The following is a 21,165-nucleotide window of genomic DNA, read 5'->3' on the forward strand; positions in this document are numbered from 1 at the left end:
AGGCTGAGACGGGAAGATCCCTTGAGCTCAGGAGTTCGAGGCTGTAGTGATCTGTGATAGTGCCACTGCACGCCAGACTGGGTGACAGAGTGAGACCTGTCTCTATTTAAAAAAAAAAACCTACCATTTTTCTCCTGTCTTTCTTGATATTTCACATATTTTTGTTTGTTCAGCTTTTAATTCTTCTAATCTTGAAATATATTTGGCAGGGTTGGTTTTATACAATATAACATTTGGGGTCTGCACTGATACGTGGTTGTTTTTTGTGGGTGCTAGGAATGGTGGGAATAGAAACAGCACTGACTGAGGGCCTGCGGTGGGCCAGGTGCTCGGGTCAGGGAGCAGAAAGGCGATGTGGCCCACCTGAGGTCCTGGCTTAGCAGTGGCAGGATTGGGATTTGACTGGAACCACAACTGCCACAGCACAGCCTCATGGTCACCTGGGGACTGGAGGACAAGTTGCTGGGTCGTGGCTGGGAAAGGCAGTGTGGCAGCTGCTGGGAGATGCAATTTCCATTCTCGTGTTTCTTCCCCTAGAGATCCCAGGCCCACAAATCAACGCATCAATAAGCACGTCAACAATGATGTGAACCTTCGCATTCAGAATTTGACCATCTTGGTGAGAAACATTAAGACCTACTACCAGGTAAGGGCAGTTCCGCTGTCAGGAATTCTTACGTGTGTCCATCAGTATCGTCACTGTCAACAGTTTTCCCACAGGAGGCCGGGAGGAAACGGTCTTACGTTTAGGCCTCTACTTGTTGACAGTTGGTCTGCTTTCATGTGAACCCTTTGTTGGGGCATGTGTGAGGATGAGATGGTGCATTGATTTCCTTTGTTTGGTGAATGTTCTTTGAGCTGTGTGTAGCATCGTGCTATATGCTGTGAAGGTCCCAGAGAGGAGCCTCGGTTTGCAGCCTCTGCCCCGAGAATGCAGTTGAGTGGGGACTGTCTGGAATGGGCTTCCCGAAGGTAACCCTGATGTGGTTGTCCCCAGCCCCTGGCTCAGTGGCTCTTTATACAGGAGCCATTCAAGGGTTGAGGGAGAGGAGGAACCACTGGAGGGTTATGAAGATGGGACCAAGAATGTAATTAACCCACCTCTAGCTGCAAGCAGGAGTACTGGGCTTAGGGAGCATCTGTCTTTCAAGTGTTTACCGCATCTGATCTGTGTGGTCAATGGGACAGGCAAGCCGGCCTGATGGAGACTTGCTTTTTAATACCCCAGGCTGGGCGTCGTGGCTCATGCCTGTGATGCCAGCACTTTGGGAGGTCGAGGTGGGCGGATCACAAGGTCAAGAGATCAAGACCATCCTGGCCAATGTGATGAAACCCCGCCTCTACTAAAAATACAAAAATTAGCCAGGCGTGGTGCACACCTGTAGTCCCAGCTACTCAGGAGGCTGAGGCAGGAGAATCGCTTGAACCTGGGAGACGGAGGTTGCAGTGAGCCAAGGTCGTGCCACTGTACTCCAGCCTGGTGACAGAACAAGACTCCATCTCAAAAACAAACAAACAAAACCAAACCCAAAAGCCATCCCAGCTTTGGGAAGGCCAGTTGAGAGTCTTTGATGGTGTTAGTGATCTCTGTATGGCCAACACGGATGGAAATGGACTGAAACTGTGTACCTTGGAGCCCCAGTTTTCAAACCTTTTCTTAGCAGTGAAACTTTCCCCCTATATGATTTTTCTCAAGACTCCAGGTGAAGCCCAGTGCATTGTGCTCAGCTGTCTCCTCGGCCTCCAGGACATCTGTCCTCCAGGGTTCCTGGGACTCCAGGGGACACAGATTGAGAACTATGTTCTCAAGAACAACTGCCTCCCAGATTCACACCAGTGTTTCACTAAACATGTGACCAGACTCTGCCTGAGACCTGTGCCTCACACTTGGCTTCCTGGGCTGTAACTTTGTCTTGGTTCTGGGATTCGGGAGCATCTTTGGATGTTGTGAGGCCTCTGTTGACATGAGGAAGCCGTCTGGCCAGCCGTGACTCCCCTTCTGCCCTTGTGCAGTGGTTGCTGGTTCTGGGGTCCTCTGAGGGACTGCTGGGTGGGCTGCCAGGCAGAATGTGTGCTGTGGCATTGGGCTTTGTGCTGGGCCCAGTTCCTGTCGAGGGCTGTGGTTGCTGCAGGAGCCCTTGCTTCTGTTTCAACATGACTTTGAAACTGAACATGAGAGGGAGGGAGTGGGCAATGGCCTGGGTTTTCTGAGACAGTTGTTTCCGTCCTCCTCCTGTTGCGTAGGGGGGCTGGCGTGGTTTGCCTGTGTGGCCAGTTCAGTGAGCCGTCTGTGCTCAGTCCAGAGACCACTGGGAGAAGGGCACCGTGGGCTCTCTGGACATTGCATCTGGGAAGCTTAGAACCAGCCCTATCCCTTTAGTTCCAGATGTCTGAGGAGCGGGCCAAGGGTCAGGGAGAGGCCTGGAGGGCTGGTGTGGGAGCCTGTGAGAGTTGGCTCTGGGGAGTTGAAGGGGAGCCACACTCAGTATGGTGTATGCTATAGGCAGGGGCATTTCTGCTGGCGTCTCCCTCGTGTCAGCCATGCACAGGGGCAGTGGGGTAGAGGAGATGGTGCTGTCAGTGACCTGTGCGTCTGTGATGAGAGCCTGGTGGCTGTGCCGGCTGCTCAGCAGGTATGCAGGGCATGGGCCTTGTCTGCAGGTGCCATTCGTGACAGGCAGGTGCTTTCAGGACTGTGTGCTAAGTGCTAGGGGAAGCACATAGTGCTGAAAGTTCAAGAGGCAAGACCCCCTAACCCAGCCTGCATGCCAGGAGTTGGGGAAGCCTTCTTGGACGAGGTGATACCTGAGTGGAGTTTCAGTGGGCAACTGGGTTTCCAGTTTGGAGGGTCATGGGAGGGAATGGGCAGGGCTGGCCAGAGCCAGCAGTATAGCACTGGGCAGGTGTCTGCATCCCTGTCCTCCCTCCTCCTGCACTGTGAGCTCTTGGTGAGCTGGGATGTGATGAAGGTCTCAAATGGAGGTGAGGTTTCTGCAGGACTTTGTGAGTAGCATGGGGCAGTGAGGCTCTTGCTGCAAGCTGTTTGGCTGTAGAGATGCCATCCTCTGGCCCTGCCAGTCCAGGAGGACTTCTCCTGTTGGTGACCAGCCACTCTGAGGGTCCATTCAGCTCTGAGCTGGGCAAAATGGACTTGACACTCACTTGAGACTGCGTGGGTTTGAGAAGCAGCTTGCTGTTCTTGGGGTACTGTGCAGAGTTCCAGAAGATGGGAAGTGGCCACACAAGGTAAAAGATGGCCAGCCCACCCTCAGGGTCCAGAAGGACTTCCAGGTGGAAAGAGGACCCTGCATCCTTCCGCTCCCTCCTTTTGTGCTGGGAGCTCTTGGAGGACTGAGCTGCTGTGCGCCGGCAGTCTCGGCCCAGCTCAGAGCAAATGGTCAGTCAGTGTATGCTGACAGCACTTGCTGCTGACCAGGGAGTGGCCACTGCCTCTCAGTCCTGCCCACTTGAAGGAAGCTGACAAGACGCTTGTGTTCAGGGCTGGCACATTCCGTGTGGACGGTGTTCTGCTGTGTATTTTTTTTCCTTCCGATTTATGACAAAATAAAGTTCTTGTCATATAGGTCGTACTGTATGTGCTCTTTGTAAAAAGCTTAGAAAACAGACAAGTAGCACGAGAAAAGACCCACCCGTCAGCCCAGCAACCCAGAGACAATCGCTGTTAACGTTTGTAGTATTTCCTTTCAGTTCTCGAGTGAATAGTTTTTGTTTTATGCCATTGTGGTTGTGGCCATATATACAATTGCGTATCCTGCCTTTTTTCTCTCCCACCTAACATTATAGCACAAACATAACCGGTTATTATAGTAAAGGGGTATTCCAGAACGTTTCCATAAAAGCTGCCACCCGGCCTCTTCTTGGGAAAGTAGCCCCGAAGGTCCTGAGGGCTTGGAATGAAGTGGGACACACGTCGTTCCTCACTCTGACTGGGGTGCTGTGTGGGTGGGCCTCCCTCTCACCTGTGGCTTTTTGGTAGACACATCAAGGTCGCGCATTCTGGCTCTGGGTTTTGTTTGCCAGGAGATGGCTCTGTGCCCCTAACTGTCCCCTTCTTCTCTGCGGCACACTGGAGCAGTGACAGTCTGGAAGGCCAGGTCTTTCCTAAAGAGCATGGGCCGTGTCACTAGGATGCTCAAGTTGACCTCTGAAAACCGGGGGAGGCAAAGGGTCCTTGACCTTTTCCTGAGCAGGGCATAGGTCAGCAAGTGGGTGGAAACCAGTGTGGCTGAGATCCCATCCCACCACCGGCTTCTAAGGCAGATTCTCCGCCTTCCTGGCTTACCTCATTGGACTCTTCTGGGATTGGGGCCCTGAAATCTGCATTTTCTTTTCTTTTTTTTTTTTTTTGAGACAGAGTCTCGCTCTGCCACCCAGGCTGGAGTGCAGTGGCGCGATCTCAGCTCACTGCAAGCTCCGCCTCCCGGGTTCATGCCATTCTCCTGCCTCAGCCTCCCGAGTAGCTGGGACTACAGGCGCCCACCACCACTCCTGGCTAATTTTTTTGTATTTTTAGTAGAGACGGGGTTTCACCGTGTTAACCAGGATGGTCTCGATCTCCTGACCTCATGATCCACCCGCCTCAGCCTCCCAAAGTGCTGGGATTACAGGCATGAGCCACCGCGCCCGGCCAAGGAATCTGCATTTTCAAAAGTTTCCCAGCTTCTTGAATCTCACCATTCCAACAGGATTGAGAATCAGTGGGGGAGAGTGGTGGTTCTCAAAAGTGTGGTCCCCAGATCTGCAGCCTCGCTGGGAGCTTGTTAGAGATGCAGATTGTTGGGCCTGTGTGTTAAGTTGGGAGTCTGTATTTTAACAGGCCCCCAGGTGATTCTGATGCACATGCCCATGGGAACCACTGGAACCAATGGGTTAGAACATTTCTGGTGATTTCTAGAAGAGTCACGTTGAGCTGGATCTCCTGGGCAGAGGGAGCTCAGTTCTCACCAGGTGACCCTTCTCCATCACATACACCAGATGCACGTCTCATCGCCCCAGGACAGGAAGGCAGGGTCTCAGACTGGAGGAGGGGAAAGAGAGGGTGCGGTGACCAGGAGGTTACCAGAGGGAGCAGGGGGTGTTGAGGGAGTAGCTGGGAAGGGGCAGAGAAAGCCAGAGGAGGACAAAGCCTTGGAGAGAGAGCACCTGGGTCAGTCTCTGCATTTTGTAGAAGAAAAGGCTGGCCTGTCCAAGGTGGGGACACCGGCTTTAGGACAGCACCCTCAAATGGGACATCTGCTGAGCAGCCTGGAGGACAGCCAAGGCTGGGCCAGAGCCCCACGTTGCCTCAGCCTGGCTGGGCATGGTTACCCTGTGTCCTCCGATGCTTGTTTTACTCATTCAACAGCGAACCTCCTTTTCATCTGGCTTTTTAAAAATTTAATGTAACTTTTTGAGATAGGGTCTGTCTCTGTCGCCCAGGCTAGAGTATAGTGGTGTAGTCTTAGCTCACTGCAACCTCCCCCTCCACTGGGCTCAGGCGATCCTCCTACCTCAGCCTCCCGAGTAGCTGGGACCACCAGTGGGCACCACCACGCCTGGCTACTTTTGGTATTTTTGGTAGAGGCAGGGTTTCACTATGTTGGCCAGGCTGTCCTCAAACTTGGGAGCTCAAGCAGTCCTCCTGCCTTGGCCTCCCAAAGTGCTGGGTTTATAGGCATGAGCCTGCAAGGCTCACGGCATCTGGCCTGGCTTCTTTTAAAATTAAATTTTGGATTTATGTAATGGTTCACTTTTTCCATTAAGAATCTTGAATATTTACATTAAATGCAGATAGTGGAGTCAGGCTGAAAATGAGGCTGTTCCAGCAGAAGTCTGCCCTGTGCAGCAGCGGCTGGCCTGTCTGTGCTCTGGGGTTGTGCCTGGCATCCCATCCCCATTCCCTACCCTGGACACCTTCAGTCCGGTGCCTTGTCTGGAAAGGGCCTCATTGTCATGTGAAGTTTCCGAGGTTTCTTTGGCTTTGTGTGGTGGGAAGCACTTCAGATGGTGGCCTGGATACATTCCCTGTGTGTTGGAGACGTATGTCTTTGTCATCGAGTCCACACGTGGATATCTCGTCCAGTGAGATCGGGACCCTTGGATGGATGTGGGGACTTACCCATAGGACTCACTCTGAAATGAGGAATTTGCTGTTTCTTCACGCACCTCTCCTCGCCAGGTGCAGAGGCTGCAAGGCTGGGATCCCGCCGTCTCTCTGGGCGGGCTGCTCTCCTTCTCTGAGCCTCCTGAGTGCCCTCCTTCAAGCGAAGGGATTGGGCCTGAAATGCTACAGTTGCATGGTGACCAGAAACTGCGAGATTTAGAGGAGATTTAGAGTTTACGATCAGCTCAAGGAAGTTTAGCTTTCTGGATTCCTTGAGCTCGGCTCTCTGACTTCTGGCCTCTAGCACGGGCACAAGGCCAGAAGTTTCCTTATCTCAAGTGAAACAGCCGAATAAATACAGCCCGGGTGCCTTAGCTTCTCCCAGGCCTTTTCTTTTTCCTTTATTGCTTTGAAGAATTAAAAATAAAACAGTACAAGTGGTCATAACGAACACTCACATACCTGTCGTTCAAAATAAATATGAACAGATGGTTCTATTTTTCCATATTTGCTTGAGACTTTTTCCTTTTTTTAAGAAATAAAAATTTTCTGTTGAGATAGACGTTCCCAGCAGCCACTACTAAGCCCTGTTGTCCTCTCCCTTCCTGGGGTTAACACCTCTCGTTAATTTGGTGGTATCTACTTAACACTTTTATCCGCTTGCTGTGTATATGTGTGTGTGTTGTATATATATGCGTGTGTGCACACTATACACACTTGTGTACACACACAGAGCTTTGTGTGATCTTTAGACGAGACTTCCATAAATGGCAGCGCACTGCCGGTAACGTCTTCCCCTGCCCAGCCTTGTTTCTGAGATGTCAGCCTCTGTGGTAGTTGTATTAGATAAGCATGCTCTGTTTACTAGAAATTAGGATTATCTTGAAGAAATGTGGACATTTTGTTTGAAGAAGGAAAATGTTTTAATTTGTGTTTTTTTGTTTTTTGTTGTTGTTGCCGTTTGAGACAGTCTTGCTCTGTTTTCCAGGCCGAAGTGCAGTGGTGTGATCATAGCTCACTGCAGCCTCAACCTCTCAGGCTCAAGCAGTTCTCCCACCTCAGCCTCCTGAGTAGCTGGGATCACAGGTGTGCGCCACCACGTCTGGCGACTTTTTTTGATTTTTAGTGGAAGCAAGGTCTCGCTAAGTTGCCCAGGCTGGTCTCAAACCCCTGGGCTCAAGCGATCCTCCCGCCTCACCCTCTCAAAGTGTTGGGATTACAGTCGTGATCCACCATGGAAAATCTTTTGTCAAAAGCAGGAATAGAAGGAAATGTCCATTTGACATTGTTGATGGAAAGAATACATTAAACTTGTGGCTGTGTCTCATTTGTGTGGTCTAGAGGGTTTAGTCCACTTAACTGCTTTGATGGGCTGGGACAGGATTCAAGGGAACTTAAAGTCCACTCAGGCCATGGCTACTGGTACAAGAGGCATTTGCTTTAGGAGTAATAATACGTTGTATAGAATTTGCAGAGGAGAAATTAATTTCTCCACTTTTGACTTCAAAGGTTAAAGAGGAGGGCCATATTTTTTATTTTGTAGCTCATGTCCACATTGTGCGGAAATTAAAAATAACATTTTTGATTATAAAATTATTTTCTGGCCGGGTGTGGTGGCTCACGCCTGTAATCCCAGCACTTTGGGAGGTCGAGGCGGGCGGATCATGAGGTCAGATTGAGACCATCCTGGCTAACATGGTGAAACCCCGTCTCTACTAAAAATACAAAAAAATTAGCCTGGTGTGGTGGTGGTGGGCAACTGTAGTCCCAGCTACTCGGGAGGCTGAGGCAGGAGAATGGCATGAACCTGGGAGGCGGAGGTTGCAGTGAGCCGAGTTTGCGCCACTGCACTCCAGCCTGGGGGACATAGTGAGACTCCATCTCAAAAAAATATATATATGTGTGTGTGTGTGTGTGTGTGTATATATATATATTCTTACTATGGATTAGGAAATAGAAAGTTAAGTTCACCTGTTATCTCAACACCTAGGGATACCACTGCCAGCATTTTGGTATTTGTGCTTGCTTTGTGTGTGTGTGTGTGTTTCTAAAGTGTGGCTCGTATCATTATACTGTTTGTAGCCTGCCTTTTTTTCATTTACCATGCAGTGAGCAAACTTTTCCCCGCCATTAAATACTCTTTCATAATATGAATTTTGGTGTCTGTGTAACATTTTATCGTGTGGGTGTCACTACTATCATTGTCTCAGAATTATAAACCATACCACTGTGAACATACTTGGTACATAAGTCATTCAACAAAAGTTCTTATTTCCTTAGCAGGGAGTTCCTAGGTCAAAGGACATGAATACTTTGAGAATTTTTGCTACTTACTGCCAAAATAGCCTTATTTATAGGTTTTTTCCTTTTTCTTTGGTCAGTTGCCCATTTGTGTTCTTCACCCTTTGTGATTGTGTTGGTTAAAATGCAGCTATTTTAACAAATTGCTATTGCATGCTGAAGATTCTCGAGTCCCTGCCAGGCGGCGAGGTCCTGAGGTTGTGTTTGCAATGTCTGAGCGGACTTCATTTGTGTTGGAGGATCTTGAGTGCCTTTTGGGGATCTCTCCAGCAGGACTGCCTGAGGGAATCGTAGTGGGGTTAGAGAACAAGGCAGTCATTAGGGGCAGGGCCTGGCTGTGGCCGGGGGTCCAGCTCAGGCCTGGGCCCCGTCCCCGTGTCGGCAGCAGGAGCTTTTGTGGACCTGACCATCCAGAGGTCACAGTCAGCTTCCGTGTGAAGGTTTGCAGTCCATTCAAAATTCAAGAGCGAACTCTCTAGACTGCTGGGAGATGTGCCTGAGGAGGGCAGTGGTTTGCGGGGGGTCCCCCGTCCTCCTCCCATCCCGCATTCCCTAGCTAGAGCTTGTATAATAGAAGAAGGAAATGCAGGATGTGGAAGCTCTGGTGGCCCGGAGGTGGGTAGGACTTGCCAGGTTACCGGCTCTTCCTCTTTCTGTTTCTCTTTCTTGTCCTCTCCATGCCTGAGATGCTCACGTTTTGTTGGGTGGGAGAGTGGCGAGGTAAATCAGCTGCAATAACACCTGTGTATGCAGGACGTGGGATATGGTCAGACACAGGCCCGGGGAGCAGGGATCCTGGAGAGCTTTCTCGGGAGAAATGTCTGCCTGTGGCTGGCGGGGTTGACTGGCAGGGAAGGGGTGTCCTCTCGGAAGAGCAGCATCTGCAGAGCTTTGGAGACATAAAGCAGCCTGAAGGTTGGGGCATCTCTTGGGGGTATGGGGGTGAGGCTCCAGGCCGTGCTTAGGAACCTGAACTCTTTTTTTTTTTTTTTGAGACAGAGTAAGACTCTGTCGCCCAGGCTGGAGTGCAGTGGCACGATCTCCGCTCGCCGCAACCTCTGCCTCCCGGGTTCATGTGATTCTCCCGCCTCAGCCTCCTGAGTAGCTGGGATTACAGGCACCCGCCACCATGCCCGGCAAATTTTTTGTATTTTTAGTAGAGATGGGGTTTCACCGTGTTGGCCAGGCTGGTCTTGAACTCCTGACCTCAGGTGATCCGCCCGCCTTGGCCTCCCAAAGTGCTGGGATTACAGGCGTGAGCCACCAAGCCTGGCCTAGGAACCTGAACTTCTAAAAGAGAGAGCTTAGGAAAGAAAACTGCTCCCATTTGGAGAATGCACAGGTGTTGGGAGGGGTTGACAGGTTGCAGGGCCCTGGACTGAGGCCACGCAGCAGAGAGAAGGACGAGCTCTAGGAGACTCCATGGGGATCCAGCCCGGATGTGGGAATCCCGGGGTGAGGGGTCCCTGGGTTCCTGGTGTGACTCGGGGGTGGGGCGTTGGTGCTGCTCTCTGGGTGGGCCTGGGGCTCTGGGTGAGGAGAAGTGGGCTTAGTGGGGAGCACCAGGGCTGAGGACCTGGTGCTGTGCTGAACGCCCAAACCTCTTGGGAGGCAGGTTTGGTTTCTGTAAGCTGTTAGAGTGCCATTTGAACTTGTTTTTCTTTCTTTTCTCTCCTTTTTGTTGTCAGAAGAAATGCTGTCCAGGCATATCAGATAGCAGCGAGGAACTGTGGGACTCAGATCTGTGCCCAAATCAAAAGGCTGAGAGATGAATGGGAGGGAGCTTGACCTTTACTGAGTGCCCGTGTTGGGGGCTTTAGAGCCTCGTCATTTTTCACTGTTACCTCGGTATTATAAAGAAGAAATTACCGTCTCCATTCTGTAGATTAGGAAACCAAAGCTCATGAAGCAAGATCAGGAAACAGCCCCAGAAAGCTGCAAGTTTTCTTCATCATCGGCTGCTTGGAGAAGCTCCTTTCTAAAAGCCAGGGCTTCTAGAATCATGTAGGGAGGTAACTTGCTGCAGGTGGACCTGCTGCCCTGTAAAGGCTGGCAGGGCCAGTCAGGATGTGCACCCGCAGTGGGGTGGGGGTGCTGCGTGTGGTGTGCCCCCCAGCCGGGAGTGTGGGCTCCCGTGATAACCCAGCGTCACACCAGCCTGGAGCCCAGAGGAAGGGACTGGGTTGCTTCAGGCACCTCTGAAACTTCCGGGGTTGGGCGGAGGGTGGAACAGGGAGCAGCTGGCCCCAGACTTCACCCCTCACCCCAGAGCGGCAGGAAGCAGAGATTCAGGGCTAATTGCAGGGGTTGCAGAGGGCGAAAGGTGGGTTTGATGTAATTAGCAGAGTTGGAGTTCAGCCAGGGCAAGGAGATGGAGAGAGTGTGTGTGTGTGGTGTGTGTGTGTATGAGTGTGAGTGTGTGTGTGTGTGTATGTGTGAGTGTGTGTGTGTACACAGTCTTTCTGTTCTCTGAGGGTTCCTTCTCTAGGACTTGAGTCAAGACCTTGATGTGCTGGGGCTTTTCTCCTATTTCAGGAGCGTCCATCCTTTCCTCTGCATTTGCAGGAAGGAGGTTTGGCTGAGTCTTGCTTTCGCTCTTGGTGTTGGATATGCCACCCAGGCCCCTGTGGCTGTCCCCTTGCCTGGGCCTGTTGGGCACAGCACCGAGCCCAGATGCTCAGAACGTGCAGCCTCACAGGGTCTGCTTGGAGACCTGCCCACCTCCGGACACTGACACATCGGGACTTTCCCCAGGCCCCTCTCCCTCCCCTATTGGTGTTTGTTCCAGAATCATGTTTCTGATACAGGTTATCTTACCATGTCAAGTATTGACTGTTTCACCGTTTGCTCAAGTTTTTTTCTTTCTTTTCTGTTCTTTTCTTTTCTTTCTTGGTCTTGCTCTGTGTAGCCCAGGCTGGAATGCGGTGGTGCGATCACGGCTTACTGCAGCCTCGACCTTGATCTGCCAGGCTCAAGCAAACCTCCTGCCTCAGCCCCCCGAGTAGCTGGGACTACAAGCATGCACCACCACTTCTGGCTAATTTACGTTTCTGATTTTTTGTAGAGATGGAGTCTCCCTGTGTTGCCCAGGCTGGTCTCAAACTCCCGAGGTTGTTTCTTAATTCATGGCCATTTATTTACAGAGATGTGTGTTTATGAGTCCATCTTGGGAGCACAAAGTAAGCAACAAAGCCTCTGGGAGTGGAAGCTGAGTGATCCCCTGATCGGAGGGCAAGGGGTCTGAATTTGTGCTTCCAGAAAAATTATGGCTGAAACGATGAATGTTAAGCTTTTGCAGAAGCTGAGAGTGAGCCGTGCTTGGTGGTCCTGGTGCTTGTCGGGCTCATTCTTAGTTAGGTCTCGTGCAGCTCCAGTTGAAAGCTGCGCTTATGGGTGATGAGTGAGTGTTGTGGGAATCGAGTGATGCGGGCGTGAATGAAGGTTGGAATCACAGCTCACTTTATGGACATACCCTAAACGCTAGAGTGGGAGGAAGTGGCAGGAGGAACCAGTTCCTTTTGTGACAGAAAGGAGAGAAATGGATTTCTCAAGTCGTTAAAAAGAAAAAACAGAGGTTTCTCCTTTGCCTTGGGTTTGGTGTTAAATGCCAGGATCAGCATGTTTGATATTCTCACTGGTTTGTCAAAAGGAGTTTCTGAAGAAGAACTTGCCCAGGCAGGCTCTGCCTCTCCATGAAGCCGGCTGCATGGCTCCCCTCCAGGGCTCATAACAGTTTTTGTTATTCAGCTCTTCTTTTGGGAACGGCAGAGATTCTCTACTGCTTCGCCTTGGCATCCAGGGCCCTTTGATCCTTCGCGATATAATTGTCGTGATATAATTTGTCATCTTATTTTTCTAGTAATGAGAGGAATGTCGAGGGAAGGAGGATGAGGAAGTGCTGGTCTTCAATTGGTGGCTTCAGCTAGTACTGTAAAAGTTGAAGGGGCCACACTCTGTACCCCCAGTTCTGAGTTGGTGGTATTTAGCGGGGAGGCAGAGATTTCTGATAAAGAGTCAAGGCTGCCACGTTCCACTGTGAGGGTTCTGTTGGTTTGGGATTGGGTTTCGGGGAGGCTAAGGGTTGAGGGGTGGTAATTCTACATGTAGGGGCGTTCTGTAGGGGAAGAGATGGGGCACACTGCAGCTCCAGGGAGAAGCCTCCTGTTGCTTCCCTTAGCTGCAGCTGGACAATCCTGGCCTGGGGTCTGGTGGCCTGGGGAGGGAGCAGGCAGGTTTGCCTTCTCGGCTGGGGGACGAGGTTAGCCACTGCCTGGTGGAAGTGGGTGAGCCAGCTCTGTGGGGTGACTTCTTTGGTTACTCGAAGGCCAGAAAAGTGAAGCCAGAGAACAAGGTAGGGTGGGAGGTGGGAAGGCAGGAATGATGAGAGCTCTGCCACTGTGTCAGCTTGGGTCCCTGAACGCTTTCCCTGATCCAGAAGCTTCTGTTCATTGTTCACAGCAGTGTGACTTAAGGTGCATCGTCCAACCTCACCTGTAGAGCAGGGGTAAAAATTACCTTATAGGTGGTTGTGAGGCTCAAATGAGATCACAAAACGTTTCTTGAATCAGTGAATAATAATAGCAACAGCTGTGGGTCCCAGGCTGACTCTGCAGGGGACGCACTTGTTCACCTGTATTCTGCAGGCGGAGGGGGCAGTTACTTGCAGATAGGGGTCTTGGGAGGCAGGAGACACAAATCCAAATAGAAATGGAAAAACAACCAAGAGCCTCACCATCTGCAGAGGCACAAGGTCGAATGGCGGGCTCCTTTGAGTGCACCCCTCAGATTTGTGGCCTTGGGTAAGGTACTTCATCTCGAGAGTCTTTCTTATTTGAAAAGTGGAGATATTAATAGTGCCAGCCTGGGAGGGTTGTAGGAGGGGTTCTACAAAGGCCTTGTACTCAGGGGACATGTGGGCGGGAAGGGAGGGTGCCCACCCATCTGGCAGAGGGGTGGCAGGCAGGCCCCCGCCCCAAGCCCCCTCCCCTGGCCGCTCTGTGTTCATCTGTTACTGAGCGGATTATCCAAGGACCCCTCCCGGAGTAATGCGCTCTGATTCATTTGGATTAGTCTCATGTGTGTGCACGTGTGCCTGTCTCTAGCCCTGCACGTTTTTCTCCTGTATGATCGTTTTATTTTAAGCCGAATGACTTACACATATTATCTCATCAAAGGAAGCCTCACGATTTTATCCCTCACCAGCAATATAATTCCTTAAAAGCAGGCACTGAATCTTTTCGTTTGTCTGTCACCGCACCAGCATGGAAATGTGTCTGCCATCAGTCAGCATGTGTTAATGACAAGATACATAACGATAGAGGCCACCATTCAGTGGAGTAAATAATTCAGAGAATCAGTCATTACAGTCAGGGAACATGGTGTCGCACCAGGCCTGGGCCGGGAATCCTGTCTCTAGGTTAAAATGACCCTGCAAAGTGCCCCCGACCTGCTGCCCTTTCTAGACTGTTGAGTAATTAGAGGATGGGGCCTGCCTTGTTCCTCTGTGTCCCTGACACATGGCAGGGACCCAGGCCCTGACTGTTTAGGGGGTAAATGGGTAAACCGGTATGGAGGTGCAATGCAGTAAGGGGGCTGGGCTGGAGCTTAGGGCTCCCCTACTGTTTTCACGCAGACCTGTAGGCTTTTCATGTGGTGTTTGCTTTGTTGATGGAAATGCCATATGTCAGGTGCCGGGAGGCTCAGTCCCTGGGGGGTGGAAATTAAATTGATTGTTTTCAACTTTGTCTAGCCAGCTTGGCTCCCCTGAGCATTCTAAGGTTTAGGCTGAATGACTTTAAAATTTTAAGGCTAAAATTTTTGCCTCCTTTCCAAACCTTAGTAACCAGACAGGCTCACCTTCTGCCCAGCAAGTCAGATTTACGTGCCTTTAAAGTGTGGAATTGTGACTACTTAAAGGACAGAAACTCCGGAGCACCTGGCACTTTTTGTGCTCAGTTGGTCTTCTAGCACCCTGTTTTTAGGGTGAGAATTTGTGGCATTCACACTTTATGGAGTAGCGCTCATGAAGTTGATTTCTTTTCTTTTCTTTTTTTGAAACGGAGTCTCGCTCTGTCACCCAGGCTGGAGTGCAGTGGCGCGATCTCAGCTTACTGCAACCTCTGTCTCCCAGGTTCAAGCAATTCTCCTGCCTCAGCCTCCTGAGTAGCTGGGATTACAGGCATGGGCCACCATGCCCAGCTAATTTTGTATTTTTTAGTAGAGACGGGGTTTCACCACGTTGGTCAGGCTGGGAAGTTGAATATTTCAGATAGAAATGGACTAAGTTGCAGAGGCGAGTATCCCAAGCTTAGATGCCAGAAGAAAGCAGCATTGGTGGTTTCTGAGAACTCTGGGCTATTTTGATAACCACTTGGGGCAGTTAATCCAAAACAGGTTGTCCAGACCTTCAGAGGGAGCCAGATGGGGGCTGAGGTGTGGGCCATCTGGGAAGGCGCTTCTGTCTGTACCCCTTCTCCTACCTTACCCTTGTTGCTTCCTTCGGGAGGTGGAATTCGCTCAGGTTGCCTCTGCCTCATCTGCCCCTCTGCCTGCAGGGCTGGGGGGTTAGGGGGTGGGGGGGCACTCCCATCCTGCTTGCAGACAGAACAGCTGGCACCTGGACCTGCCATCTCCCAGCTCAGCCTCTCCCGGGGCGGCTCCTCTTGTCCTCCAGGGCTGCCCTGACACTGGTGCGACCTAGGGCAAGTGGCCCTCCTAGCCTGTTGCTCTTTTGTCAGATGGGGGTGATGACTGCACTTCCCTCCCTGGGTTGCAGCGATTCCAAGAGAGCCAGTGAGCGATTGGTGCCTGGGAAATGCCCAGCCTAGTGCCCGGTGCCCATGGGCTGTTTCCAGGAGCAGACTCCGATGCTGTCTCTCCCTCTCCCGCTCCCTCACACGTCCTGCCCTTGCAGTTTCTCCTGCCCCAGTACCTTTCCTTTTTCCCTGTGTGAGGCCTTGAGGACTCTCTGGAATTTAACATCATTATCGCCGTCATCACACCCCTGGCCCTGACTTGTTTTCTCTGTGTCCCACCCCACATTGCAGACTCACTCAGGGCGGGGACTCCGGCAGCCTCTGCCTCTCCCAGGAAGCGCAGTGAGGGGGCTCAGTGAGAGTGAGGGGTGCAGTGAGAGTGAGGGGTGCAGTGAGGGGGCTCAGTGAGAGTGAGGGGTGCAGTGAGAGTGAGGGGTGCAGTGAGGGGGCTCAGTGAGAGTGAGGGGTACAGTGAGAGTGAGGGGTGCAGTGAGGGGGCTTAGAGTGAGGGGCGCGGTGAGAGTGAGGCGCCCAGTGAGGGGGCTCAGTGAGAGAGAGGGGTGCAGTGAGAGTGAGGGGCACCGTGAGAGTGAGGGGCACGGTGAGAGTGAGGGGTTGCAGTGAGGGGCCGCCATTGCTGGGGTCTCTGGTGCTGCCTCCAAGAACTCCAAAGGGCCAGGTCCTGGGGCTGGGCTGGGCCCTAAAATGTTCCTACTTTTATGCATCGCTGGTATGGAAACCCTGGGTCATTATCAGCTCAGGGTTTAAAAGATGAGGTAAATTGATTTCTAAAGGCAAAGCCACTTTGACAAGCCTTTTGATCTCATTCCTTTTGAACAGAAAGGAATTGGAAATGTGACCAGCTGAAGCCTCTCTCCTTTCTCTTTTCCCCTTGAAAAGGTTCTCCTCCTCTAGTCCTAATTGAGGTGTCCTTCCCTGCTCTGGGTGGTTGAAGCCAGCCCCTCGGAGCTCCATGTCCACCGACTCCCACCTCTAGGTTCCCTGGATAGGGATTTTTGTTGTTGCTATTGTTTTGTTTTATTTTGTTTTGGCAGGGTTGGGGGTAGCATGTGGTAGGAAAGGGTGATCTGAAGCCACAGTTTATAGAGCATGTTAAGTTCTGGGTCTGTTTGAACTCCTCCTAGGTACAGGTTCAGGAAGGGAGAGCTGGAACCACTGGAGGTGGCTATGTTCGTGGGAACAGGGTCAGTGGGAGCAGCTGTCATGGTGGCCCTGGGGGCTGCTACCCTGGAGGCCCCAGAGGCACCAGAGAGTCAGGAACAGCCAAATGGAGCCTGGGAGTGAACTCATGAAACAACTTTGAGATCCAAGTGTATGTTCAGATTTAGTTGGAAAGAGTTTAGAAAGTAGCTGGATTGCGTCACTGCACTCCAGCCTGGGCGACAGAGCAAGACTCTGTCTCCAAAAAAAAAACAAAGTAGCTGGAAAGCAGACTTTCAGCTCCAGAGTAGAGTAAAAATTTTAAAAACAAGAAAAAGGAATATAGTATACTCAGGAACATGTAACTTCTGGTCTTTTAGGAAGCTGCCTTGTTTTTTTTGTTTTTTTTTGTTTTTTTTTGTTTTTTCTGTGACAGAGTCTTGCTCTGTCACCCAGGCTGGAGTACAGTGGCATGATCTCAGCTCACTGCAGCCTCAGGCTCCTGGGATCAAACGATTCTCCTGCCTCAGCCTCCTGAGTAGCTGAGATTACAGGCACACGCCACCATGCCTGGCTAATTTTTGTATTTTTAATAGAGACAGGGTTTCACCATGTTGGCCAGGCTGGTCTCAAACTCCTGACCTCAAGTGATCTGCCCACCTCGGCCTCCCAAAGTGCTGGGATTACAAGTGTGAGCCATTGTGCCTGGCCTACTTCTGACTTTTAAAAAGCAAGAAACACAGGGAGTTATTTGTGTAAGGGGTACAGAATTTCAGTTCTGCAAGATGAAAAGAGTTCTAGAAATGGATGGTGGGGATGATTGCACAACAGCATAAATGTATTTAATGCTGCTGAACTATACACTTAAAACTTAACCATTTTAAGCTTTTTTTTAAGGTTGTGCATATTTTACCAGAATTAAAAAGGGGCACCCAGTGGGTGTTTTTTTTTTGTTGTTGTTGTTGTTTGTTTTTTGTTTTTTTTCAGGAAGAGAGTTTGTACTGTGAAGATGATGGTAAACTAAAAGAACTGTGTTCTGCATTCCCTGGGTCCAGCATGAGGCTCAACACACAGGTGCCAGTGAATGGGCAAGCTTCTCAGGCTTCTAGAACATTCTGGTTTGTGGCTGCCATTGTGTTAAGCACTTGGTGTTGAAGGCAGTGAGTGTTGGGACTGCTGCTAAGAATCCTTACTTCCTTCCCTTCAGTCTTCACCTTCACTAGGTGGCATTTATTCTTATCTCAAAGATGAGCAGACGGAAGTTCAGAGAAACCAAGGACCCTGGGAACCTTGTCCCAGAGCCCAAGACCTCAAAACAAGGAAGTGGCGAGCCTGAGGACCGAATCCATGTTCGTCCTTTCTGGAGACCCTGTGCTCTGCGCTCTCTGGTTCTGATAGGTGATGGGAGACTAGGTAAAGGAAGTAGGGTGTTTCCACCCCATTCTCTGGGCTTTGGAATCTGTTTTTTGGGTTTTTTTTCTTTGTAACTAACTCCCTTAGGCTCCGGGAATCCTGTAATAGAAGGGGACCAGCCACCGGCTTTTCGCATGTGTACCTGGAAGGCGACTTTGGTACGGCCACCGGCCACTGGGAGGGTGCAGTGGGCTGGCCATGGACTTTCATCCTGGTGACCCACAGCGCTGACTTGGAACAGTTAGTTAGAAAACCCAGAGGCTGGACGGGTGAGGGCCCTGTGGCAGCCTGTGCGTCACTGCCCCTGTGTTCTCCGTGATGGGAGGCTTTGATGAACAGGAGTGCCTCTGAGATGCCAGCTTGGTTTTTCTTCATTTAGCACAGAGCACGGGGCATGCTTTCGGTGTTGAACTGAGTGAGAAGAGTCCCCACCCTCTCCAGTCTGATAACGAGGTGGAGATGCCAAAAGCATAAATTAAGCGGATGGAGGGTTTCTGTGGAACATATGGCTATGTGCCAGACGCCGTGCTTAAATCTGTGTCAAGGAGCAGAATCGGGCATCTACTAAGAATGTGTGTGATAGTCATCATGAGGGGTTTGGAACCCCAGCCCAGCCTTGAAAGTAGCAACTTGCTACCCCACTGAGGGGGCAAAGTAACCATGGCTAGTTGAGCAGGACTTGTCAGCATTTCTTATATTTTCTCTTTTTTTTATCCTTTTTCTTTTTTAAGAAAAAGCTTTTCTCTTTTTTTCTTTCTTTCGTTCTTTTTCTTTTTTCTTTTTTCTTTTTTTTTTTTTTTTTGTATTTTTTAAATAGAGCCAGGGTCTTGCCGTGTTGCCCAGGCTAGTCTCGAACTCCTGGGCTCAAGTAATCCTCCTGCCTCAGCCTCCCAAAGTGCTGAGATTACAGGTGTGAGCCACCACGCCCGGCCAAAAACCTTTTTTCACTTGGAGTCAGCAAAGGGGTTTTGCCACATCTAAGCAATTCCTCTTAAGCCCCAGCAGCCAAGGTACTCCTGTTGATGATGGATAGTCCTAGGATAGCAAGGCTTTTTAGAAGCTCATGCTTAAATCAAGCAGGACTAAACTGTCAGACACGGAAGCATCCCTTTCTACTTGAAACCCTTGGGGTCAGTGACCTTGACTTTGAACTTGGAATCACATCTTCAAGAGCAGTTGTTGACTTTTCCCTGGGGAAGCCGGGAAGACCAGGAGGAGGATGGAGCAGAGGTCCGGGCCCATGACCCTCTCTTCTCTTTAAATGTTTAGACTCGGAGGAAGTCTGGATGGAGCCATTTTCCCTCCTCACCGTACCTGTCCCTCCCTGGTTTATAAACTACCCCCACTCCACTTGACCAGTAGCTGCTGAGGCCATAAGGGCCAGGCAGGCCTTCAGATGAACTAATTGGCTCCTCATTCAGGTGGGGGACAGGAGTGTATCTGTGTACTTCAGTTTCACTTGAACCTCATGTTGGGCTGGCATGCAGACTAATATTCTGACAGGCTGAGCAGAATCAGGACCCTCGGTGCTTTATGTCGTTTGTTTTTGTCACATGAATGATAGGGGTCTGAAGAAGACAGAGACTCATGCACCATCCTGCCACCTCAGCACATTCAAGTGCTTCAGGGTTCCCTGCGGAGCCTGTGGCCCTTCCCTGGGAAGGGAATCTGTGGCTTTCGTGGGGACAGCTGAGGGCTATTTATACCCAGGGAAGTCCTTTCCACCAGCCCCCAAAGGGAGGAGTTCACATCCCTTGCTGCAAGTGTGCTTGAGTCATGGCCCACAGAGCGGATCTCAGTCTGTGTTTGGTTGAAATGTCACGTGTTTGAGTGTTTTGATCCTTTTTAAGTCATTCTCTGTGTTTTGCGAGTGGCTGACAGCTCGCTGTGTATGTTTCTTGTTTATACATCAGTTTGAGAGCTTACTGTGAGCGTCTGAGTTAAGCCCTGGGCAGCAGACACGGTCACCGTCTGCTCAAGGCTGCTATAGCTCAGGTCACCCAGGAAAAGAGGGATCTAGTATTGTTATGGCAGACACCTTAGCCCTGGACGTTTCCAGAACGGGCGCTACCTGGTACCTGCCTGGGCCTTGAGTGCCAGAGGCCTAGAGGCTGTAGCATCAGTGTCAAGAACATTGAGAAGCTGGGCTGAGGCAGCCTAGAGCTACGAGGCCCAGTCCCCTCATTTTACATGGGAGGTGGAGTTGGGGGGTGGCTGAGGCCACATGGTGAGTTAATAGCAGAGCTGGAGCTCACTTCTGTGTGACAGATGACAGAAATCTGGTCATACATTGGTTAGGGCCCTTCACACCCTGGCTGTCTCCCACTTGCTGGCCGCAGCACAGTGGGGATATCACTGGGGCGTGATAACTGCTCTTCTGTTTAGGCTAATGGTGACTCTAAGTGGGGTGGTTTCAGAGCAAGTCCTGATGGTGTGTGGCTTCGCTCAACAGTGGAATGTTCAAGGTTGCAGGGACCTGAATCCCCAGCCACAAGGCAGAACCAATGGGGAGCCCTTAAAATGCATTGTCTGGACCCCACCCCTTGCAGAGTGAGGGTTTCTGATTTAACTGGCCCAAGTGGGCTTGGCTGTCAGTATTATTTAAAAGCCGTTGTCTTAAATGATTCCGATGTGCAGCCAGGGTTGGGCACTGCTGATCCTGCCCAATCTGCTCCTCATTTAGCCAACAAGAAAACTGAAACATGGGCCATTAAGTGGTTTTTGTCCATGCCGTCAGCATCTTGGCTCTTGTCTCTCAGGGTGCTGCCTTCCCTCCTTTCCTTGTTTCCCTGTCAGGCATCAGCCAGGAATCTTCCTGCGGCTGCATAAAGCCTTGTGGAAAGTCCCTGGAGTGGCGACAGCTGGCCTGTGCACTTCTTGTGGTCAGAGCGACTGGAGGAGGCCTGTCTACTCTGCCTCCTAGTGCCTTTGTCCAGGGCCTAACCTAGCAGGCAAAAGAGTTCAGGTTTGTCAGTTTCCATCTGGCTTTGGAAATCTGGGGTCAACAGAAAGAGAGCTCTTATAGGCGGCAACTGTCATTGCCTTCCTGGGAGCGGTTTTATCTATATCGTGTGTGGTTCCCGCCACACATGCTGCGGCGGTGGCTTGGCCTGACTGGGCCTTTGGAAGAAGACGCAGCAGAGTGTAACCATCATCTGAGCCAATTCGCCAAACCCCCATGGCCCGGATGTTGGCACTCTCCATGACAACCGGTAGAGGTTCTGTGGTTGTGGGAACGGAGCTGAGAGATTCAGTAACATAGCTCAGCCCCTTGAAACTGACTGTCAGTTCTACAAAGGAGTTAAAGTATCTTTGCGTAAACATTGTGTGTTTAGAGCCTCGTGGTTGATTTTCTTTCCCCAGAACAAGTCCTTGCATTAGGCTGTGCATTTTGGATGTGGACAGTTGCGCCAAAAGCTGATTCCACTTTGG

General features: G+C 50.9%; 1 protein-coding gene across 5 annotated transcripts in view; it reads left to right on the top strand.

Annotated features, from left to right (window-relative positions):
- The window catches only part of CCDC88C (coiled-coil domain containing 88C), a 147,082-nt gene that overhangs the window by 8,786 nt on the left and 117,131 nt on the right, over positions 1-21,165 (top strand). For 4 of the 5 annotated variants that reach the window (XR_010122022.1, XM_055288402.2, XM_055288405.1 and 1 more), the window contains exon 3: positions 538-646. Coding sequence is in view for 3 of the 5 variants with exons in the window: in XM_055288402.2 (XP_055144377.1) it covers positions 538-646 (109 nt within the window). In the remaining 2 variants the exon portion in view is untranslated. Of the gene's footprint in view, positions 1-537; positions 647-21,165 lie in introns of those variants that run through there. The other variant, XM_055288408.2, reaches the window with a different exon arrangement.

Source organism: Symphalangus syndactylus, chromosome 8, assembly GCF_028878055.3.
Source record: "Symphalangus syndactylus isolate Jambi chromosome 8, NHGRI_mSymSyn1-v2.1_pri, whole genome shotgun sequence".
NCBI lineage: Eukaryota > Metazoa > Chordata > Mammalia > Primates > Hylobatidae > Symphalangus > Symphalangus syndactylus.